We start from the raw sequence: 8,623 nt of genomic DNA, 5'->3' as shown, positions 1-8,623 counted from the left end.
TTAGTGCCCAATGCTGCCTGCAAACTCTTCCAGAAACGGGACGTGAATCGCGGGTCCCGATCCGACACAATACTCTTGGGTATCCCATGCAAACGCACTATCTCCTTGACATATATCCGAGTTAACTTACCCAAAGAGTCAGTATTATTAATAGGTAAGAAATGGGCACTCTTGGTCAACCGATCAACAATCACCCAAATTGAGTTCTTTCCACTAGGAGTCTTTGGCAAACCCACAACAAAATCCATAGAAATATCATCCCACTTCCACTCAGGAATAGGGAGAGGTTGAAGTCTACCGGCAGGTCTCTGATGCTCAGCCTTCACTTGAAGGCACGTGTCACATTTCTCAATAAACAAAGCGATGTCCAACTTCATTCCTTTCCACCAGAAATTTCTCTTTAAATCTCTATACATCTTTGTGCTTCCTGGTTGAACTGAATAAGGAGCCGCATGAGCTTCTGCCAAAATCCGCTCTTTAAATTCAGAATCTCGAGGAATCACTCTACGGTCCCGAAACCGAAGAATACCATCCTTATCCAAGCTGTAATGCAAGGGTCCTCTAGACTTCCTGACCCTTTTCCTGATAGCTAACAATTCAGCATCCGTTCTTTGAAGAGTCTTCAATTCTTCAAAATCCACTACTCGGACATCTAAAACTGAAGATAATAATTCCTCTTGCTGAGAACTCTCAATAAGAAGTCTCCTCATTCCACAAAGGAGAGAGTCCAGATCTGATGACTCTGCTTCATCCACTTGTTGAGACTTTCTACTCAAAGCATCAGCGACTAGATTTGCCTTTCCACTCTACGGTCCCGAAACCGAAGAATACCATCCTTATCCAAGCTGTAATGCAAGGGTCCTCTAGACTTCCTGACCCTTTTCCTGATAGCTAACAATTCAGGATCCGTTCTTTGAAGAGTCTTCAATTCTTCAAAATCCACTACTCGGACATCTAAAACTGAAGATAATAATTCCTCTTGCTGAGAACTCTCAATAAGAAGTCTCCTTATTCCACAAAGGAGAGAGTCCAGATTTGATGACTCTGCTTCATCCACTTGTTGAGACTTTCTACTCAAAGCATCAGCGACTAGATTTGCCTTTCCTGGATGATACTTGATCTCACATTGATAGTCGCTAATCAGCTCTAACCACCGCCTCTGCCTCATATTGAGATTCTTCTGAGTAAACAGATGCTTCAAGCTCTTGTGGTCAGTATAAACTTCACAGGCTTCGCCATACAAATAATGCCGCCAAATCTTAAGCGCAAAAACTATTGCCGCCAACTCCAAATCATGTGTGGGATAATTCCTTTCATGAACTTTCAGCTGACGAGATGCATAAGCTACAACCCGTTCTTCTTGCATAAGAACGCATCCCAACCCGAATTTGGATGCATCACTAAAAATCACAAATGGTTTGTGGGGTTCCGGAAGTGCCAAAACAGGTGCCGTTGTCAATCTTCTCTTCAACTCTTGAAAACTCCTCTCACATTTGTCAGACCATACAAACTCAACATTCTTCCTTGTCAAGGCAGTGAGAGGTCCTGATAGCCGAGAAAAACCTTCCACAAATTTTCGGTAGTAGCCGGCAAGTCCCAAGAAACTTCGTATCTCACGAACTGTTGAAGGGTGAGGCCATGACAAAACAGCTTCCACTTTACTAGGATCCACAGCCACCCCTTCTTGGGAAATCACATGCCCAAGAAACTTAACTTCTTCTAACCAGAATTCACACTTGCTTAGCTTAGCATACAACTGATGCTCTCTTAATTTCCCAAGTGCTAGACGAAGGTAACAAGCATGTTCCTCCAAGTCTCGAGAATAAATCAGAATTTCATCGAGAAATACCACCACAAAAGAATCCAAAAATGGTCGAAACACCCAATTCATTAAATCCATAAAAGCGGCAGGAGCATTAGCTAGCCCAAATGACATCACCTTAAATTCAAAATGCCCATACCTCGTTCTGAAAGCAGTCTTAGGCACATCCTTATCCCTTATCCTCAGTTGATAGTACCCTGACCTCAAGTCAATCTTCGAAAAGATAGCCGCTCCCTGAAGTTGGTCAAACAAATCATCAATCCTTGGTAGAGGATACTTGTTCTTAATTGTCACCTTGTTAAGCTCCCGATAATCTATACACATTCTGAGGGTACCATCTTTCTTCTTGACAAACAAAACTGGCGCTCCCCACGGTGAAGTACTGGGCTGAATAAATCCCTTGTCAACCAATTCTTGCAACTGAGTCTTCAACTCTTTTAATTTAGCCAGCGCCATGCGATAAGGAGCTTTATGCACAGGAGCCGCTCCAAGTTCCAAATCAATAACAAATTCCATGTCGCGAACGGGAGGCAATCCAGGTAACTCCTCCACGAACACATCAGGAAATTCATCCACAACTGGGATATCTACTACAGACTTTTTCTCAGATGACGTAGCCACAACTTGAACCCAAAAAGCATCCGCTCCACAAGCTATATCTTTCTTAGCTTGAATTGCTGATATGATTGCTAGTCTTGCTTTCAACTTGCTTCCCACGAATTCTAAATAATCCCCATCTGAGAGTTGAAAACTGATTACCCGACTTCTACAATCAATATTTGCAGAATACTGATACAACCAATCCATACCCAAAATTATGTCGAATCCAAGCAACTTGAATACTATCAAATCCGCATCCAGTGTCCTCTCTCCAAAATCCAAAGGACAGCCTAACGCAATTTTGGAGCAACACACCATCTCCCCATTGGGAAGAGCCACCACCAAGGATTGTCGTAAAGGTTCTGTGACTAAGTTGCACATCCGTGCAAACGTAGTGGACACAAATGATCGGGACGCCCCAGAATCAAACAGGGTACATGCATGAAAATCATATATACGAACTCTACCTGAAGCAAACAACCACCAATGAAATTTAACAAGCAACTCACACCAAACAATAAGTCCCAAATATTTTAAACCCGAAAATGTACTAGTAATCACCCCTGCATCGTGGGTCTCTGGGGCCTTATAGTCCACATCTCCTGGGGTCACGGCATAGACCCGAGCTTGTACCACTTGTCTCTGGCTGCCCCTTCCACCTCGTCGACCTCCTCGCGCTCCTTGTTCTCCTTGAACTCGACGAGGACACTCCCGAGCAAAGTGACCTGGCTGGCCACATTTATAGCATTGAATTCCTCTTTGACCGCAGTTGCCCTCATGGGCTCTACTACATCTAGGGCACACTAGAGTCCGACCTCCTGCACGAACACCGGAGATTGTCTGCGATCGGGCCCCAGCTCTCTGAATGATCTTTTGGGGAGATCCTGAACTGCTTCCCTCACCTGCAAAACTACGCCTTTTCTGGCACGGAGGGGAGCCCATTGCAAAACTGTTCTCCCGCTCTGCAATACTAGCCAAGTCCACCAGCTTCTGGAATTCCATAATCTGAAGACACGCCACTTGTCTGCGTATATCTTGGCGCAGACCCTCCTGAAAGCGCTCGACCCGTAGCTCTTCGGTGGCAATAAGGTGAGGAGCGAACCGCCCAAGCTCCATGAATCTCCTTGCATACTGTTCAACCGTCATATCACCTTGGACCAAATCATTGAACTCTCTGGCCTTTTGCCGTCTCATCGAAATGGGAAAGAAGCGGTCGTCAAACTCCCTTTTGAAACGCTACCAAGACACCGCAGCAAGAGACCCCAACTCCATTTCTAGGAGTTGCCGCTTCGTTTGCCACCAATTAGCTGCTTCACCTTGCAGCATATAACTCCCATACAACACCATTTGGTGTTCAGTACACCCACAGACCTTGAATGTTCTCTCAAGATCTTCAATCCACCTCCTGGCTCTTAGTGGATCCTCATCCCCAGTAAAGGCAGGGGTCCTATGCGCCAGGAAGCGCTCATAGGTGCATCCAGCCTGCACTGCTCTACTCTGGTCCCCCTGCTGCGGTCGGAAGTTCTGCTGGAGAAATTCCGTCATTCTATTCAACGCCCTAGCCATGGCGTAGTTTCCATCACCCCTTGGTAATTCATCTTCTGGTACATTAGTTGGCCTTCTTGGTCTCACCATCCTTCCTGTCAAAAGTAATTCTCAACCCCACTTAAATTCCCAGATAATTCCAGAACGATCCAAGCAAAATAAATTTCATAAATAAAATAAATTAACTTACGACAAGATGAATAAAACCAATGGAGTAGTTTACAATAAAATAAATAAAACGATTAAATAATCCGCCATAAATAAAACAAATAAGTTAAAATGACATGCAATAAAATAAATAAACAACAAAATTATTATTATACCATAAAATAAAAAAACAACAAAATTATTATACCATAACATAAATAACATAAATATGATCATTTAACACAAATAAATTAATCATACACTCATAATATAAAATAAATAATTAAACTTGCAACCTTATAAATTTTTTTTTTTTTTAATAGAAAATAATTTCTGGTACTATCATAAGCGACATGTGGTTTTACCCAGAGCCGAACGGCTCTGATACCACCTGTGGCGCCCCCGACCCCCTCTAAATAAAAGCACGGGGATCTAGACGCCTGGATGGTGACAGCACGGTCACACATCCCATCGAAGTGCCAGTGTGTGTACATACAACGGTGTACAAATAAAATAACACAACGGGTAGTTAAGTCTACTAAGTACCAGAATTTTAAATACAATCTAAAAATCAATAGAAGTTTAAAAGCAGTTATACAGTCATCCCAAAATAAAGTTTAACACATGTCCCGAAAATTACAATAAGCAAAATAAAATAATAAAACCAGTGATCTCAGATCACTCCTCGGGCGGAGCCGTCTCCTCAGGCTCGCCCTCCTCCTCCTCATCTACATCAAAGTCTGCATTACCACAAAATGGTACCGCAGGTAAGTATGACCCAAATAATCCTCAGGAATATAATGCATTTAATTCGACCAACATGCATGCATATGATAAAATATACATTTTCACAAATATCATTTTTCCAGAAAATGATTTACACAAAATCCAAAACACTATTTTCCCAGAAAATAGCCAATTTAATCCATTATTAACCTATGCACCATGGCCTCCCCTAGGGACCATCCGCACGTCCTGACTTCGTAGCGATGCTCGGTTTCGCGCCCAGCGCGTACGTAGCCAAGCACCCACTACGCAACGAGCGATGCCCAATTCCGCGCCCAGCGCGTACGTAGCCAAGCATCCTCTAGTCCCCGCCAGCAGAAGGACTAAGAAGTTGGCACGAATCTCTCTTCCGATCCCATCGTCGCCCGGCGACAATCTAGGGGACATTACTCAGTTTATTCCTTTCTCGAGTAACCAGAGGAGCTCCACCGAGATAATACCCCATCTCGGCTTGGGGTTCTTGATACACACGTACCCAAAAATATTCTCGCATAAAATCATGACCCTTTCAAATCACACATGAGCATAAATGCATTACACGAAAACCCAGTTTTCTTTACAAACATGGTTACGCATGAAATAATGACATGAACATGCACCAACACTGATCTAACATCCACCAATGAGCAATCACAACAAATCCAACCAAAACCCAGCAACAACCAATATCCAATTCGAAAAACTCAACCAATAACTCCAATTCCAAATCCATCCGACGCCCGAACTCCTCGGACTCAGTCCGGCATGCCAAATAATACAGTGAAATGGTTTAGTGCAAAAATACATAAAATTCATGAGAAATATTAGGAAAATACTTACAGTGCTATAAAATAATTTTTCGAGGATCGCGGGTGCGCTCGAAGTAGAAAAATAGCCGTCGAATAGTGTAAAATACACTGTGGGTCACAGATACCCACTTTCCAACAGGTGCAAACGAAGACCCGAAATTGATAGGGTAGAGCCTATGGAGGTCGGTGAAGCTAGTGGTGATGGTGGTTTGCCGTGGGTGGCGGCGCAAGGGGTGGTTTTAAGGCCAAAAAGTCAAAATCGGAGATGGACTTGGTTGTGCTTCACCGGTGACGGATCGGAGCTGGGGTTTGGTCCGATGGGTTGCTGGGAGGTCGAGGATGAAGTCGTGAAGAGATGGTGGCCGGAGGTGGCGCGACGGCGGCGCTGGAGTGAATGGTGGCCGCGGCTTTGAAGGGCGCGTGGAGGCTAATGGCGGCGCGGATGGAGGTGGAAATTGAGGGGGGTGGTCGCCGGCCGGTGGGGAAGCTGATGGGAGGGGCGGTGTCGCGCACGGTGGCGCGACGGCGGCGGGCTGGGTGGAGGCCGAATCGCACGGGGAGAGACAGAGAGGTGGGCTCGCGCGCGGGGAAGAAAGGAGAAGAAGGAAAAAAAGAAAGAAAAGAAAAGAAAAAGAAGGAAAGAGAAAAAAAAGATAAAGAAAAAGGAAAAAGAAAAGGAAAAATATAGGAAAAGAAATGAGGTCCAATTTTTAAATATTGGGTCATAAAAATGATCCAATGGAAACAGTTTTAAAACAGCTTGTGAAATAAAATATTTCAAATACAATGATTATAATTAAAATGATTATTCAAACCCGATAATAATTAAATTTTATTCGAGTAGAAACTTAAACAGACAACAATATTTAATTTAAGAAAGCGCTCAAAGAAATAATTTCGCAAACTAAGAAATCATAAAAATAACCCAACTAAAACTTAATAATCATGAAGCACGAGAAATAATTTTTGCATAAATATTTTTAATTCCTTCAATAAAAATACACTAAAATTCGAGGTGTTACACATCTCTTTGGTTGCCTATCGACCTTTCCTCACCCTTGGCACATACTTTTACCTTATAGTTACCTTGCAAATTCTTGGCACACGTGTGGAGATGATATAATTTTTTTTTAATCCAAATCATGATCCTCCTTGAAAAACGGTCATTTTCCTAGCATGCATCAATAGTTCAGGTGACACATTTTCACACATCACTTCACGCAATATGGATCCCATGATACTGATCAGTGTGCCTTCCTTTCTTTGACCATGTGGTGCTTCCCCTTTCCCTAAGTCTCCCCCACATCTTGACGTTTTGTCTTCCCATAATTGTCAACCTTCTTCCTTTCGACTCCTATCTTATTCTTCTCCTTCTTTTTTTTTTTCTTTTATAGTGTGCTTTGTATTGTTTCTATTCTCCATCTACCCTTATTCTCTCAAGCCCGCTTGCATCACAACATCTAGGTAACGAAGAACCCAATTTCAGTGAGTTTCGAAGTGGTCTCACTGTAGAGAATATCGATCGTTTCTTACTCGTGCCAAATCGATCTTGTATCTTTGGCCACAATGTCTTTGATTCCACTATCCTTTAGATCCTAATGGAAAGAGACCTTGCGCTAGAGACAACACAGTGGACCACACGTTCGTAGCAACTCTGCTAGCTCGAATGGGAATAAGGCCACCCCTTCAATGAGACGTTATTCCCCTACTCTTACCACCTCATTCTGAGGGCAGGAAGGAAGCCACAACCCACCTCTTTCACTAGATGTTATTGGGTAGGGTGCCCAAGACATAGATTCATTTTTGGATTAAGCTTTCTTAGACTGAATTCCAGGTTCACTCCTTGAAACCCTTTCAGATACTTTATTCAAGAGGTTTTCTCCGTCGAACTCTTCATCTCTTACTCTGACCGATTCCTTTTAGGTTATAGGGACTGAGGAGGAAAGAGACACACTGGGCATTTTCGAGGAGACTGTTGGTAGGGGTGCTATTCCAAGCATTCCCATGGCCACCCCTGAGGAAGAGGAAACAACATCGGTGGAAGATGTCCTGTTGGGCATTAGCGCTAATGAGTGTTGTGGCTTTGCAGAAAGCGAGGATCATAATGTGGCTCCCACTTATCTGGTAGGTGAGGGCAAGGCAATGAATCGAGGTCCATGCACCAAGTATTCTCTATGGGTCCTACTTACATGGATGATTCCACTCATCCTTGGTCTTCACTAGAGGTTTCACCTAGAGGAAGTTCCTTGTGGGGAGGTGTCGCCAAGTTAGAGGCTCCCTATGGGCCAGAGGTTCCTTCCCCCCCGCTTCGGATCGCTTGGTTGCAAAGGTCACCAAGGAATTGAAAACACTTCTCACCCTATTTCATTTTTCGATCATACTCTAGTTGACATACGTTCCTGTTTTATGGGTTGGGCCTGACATTGTGCTTTCCTTTGCTGGGTTATCTTCCTTGGCTGGGTGCGTCGCCTACGCTAGTTTGCCGTGGAGGAGAAGGTGGAGGCCTCCCAAGCATTTATGGAGGGGGCACTCCAATCAGTGTCACAGACCATGGTGGAGAAGCTGTGCTAGGAAGCTGTTTGGGGAAGTGCTCCATGAGCAGGACACCGAGATTGCTATCGAAAGGCCGAGATAAAAGAGTTGAGGCCTCCTGCCTTTAAACGTTCCATGTTGGCGAAGACAAAGAATGAATTGGACTAGGATTTAGAGGATGAGTGGGATACTGCCCAAGCCGTTTTGATTCTAGAGGAAGAGCTGGCGAAGACAAAGAATGAGTTGGACTAGGCTAGAGTAGGCAGTGCAGTTCGCCCATGTTGAGAAAGAGCATGGTGATCACTACAAGAGTTTGGCCATACTTCGTATTGAGCTCAATACTGCCCAGGGTGAACTGAAAGCAATTACGACTAAGTACAAGATTGCCTTTGCTGAGCTGTTG

The 8,623-nt window shown here is 43.9% G+C and overlaps 1 protein-coding gene across 1 annotated transcript; it reads right to left on the bottom strand.

Annotated features, from left to right (window-relative positions):
* Positions 1 to 3,616, bottom strand: LOC118348672. Its single transcript, XM_035690762.1, has 3 exons — positions 1,383 to 3,616; positions 299 to 543; positions 1 to 104 (listed from the first exon to the last, which is right to left on the bottom strand). Exons 1-3 carry the CDS (start codon positions 3,614 to 3,616, stop codon positions 1 to 3), a joined length of 2,583 nt encoding a protein of 860 aa, XP_035546655.1.
* Positions 3,617 to 8,623: the final 5,007 nt, after the last annotated feature.

This window comes from Juglans regia, chromosome 6 (assembly GCF_001411555.2).
Source record: "Juglans regia cultivar Chandler chromosome 6, Walnut 2.0, whole genome shotgun sequence".
In the NCBI taxonomy this organism is placed as follows: domain Eukaryota; kingdom Viridiplantae; phylum Streptophyta; class Magnoliopsida; order Fagales; family Juglandaceae; genus Juglans; species Juglans regia.
Note: the sequence above shows the minus strand (reverse complement) of the source record. Positions and strands in the feature narration are given on the sequence as shown.

What these genes read in the sequence shown, in the direction of transcription:
- LOC118348672 (XM_035690762.1), bottom strand. Translation starts at nt 3,616, where the DNA reads ATGAGACGGCAAAAGGCCAGAGAGTTCAATGATTTGGTCCAAGGTGAT. An exon ending in AGTGATGCATCCAAATTCGG is followed by an intron (nt 544 to 1,382) that starts GTTGGGATGCGT and finishes CTTGCATTACAG; the next exon opens with CTTGGATAAGGATGGTATTC. An exon ending in TGAGCATCAGAGACCTGCCG is followed by an intron (nt 105 to 298) that starts GTAGACTTCAAC and finishes ATATATGTCAAG; the next exon opens with GAGATAGTGCGTTTGCATGG.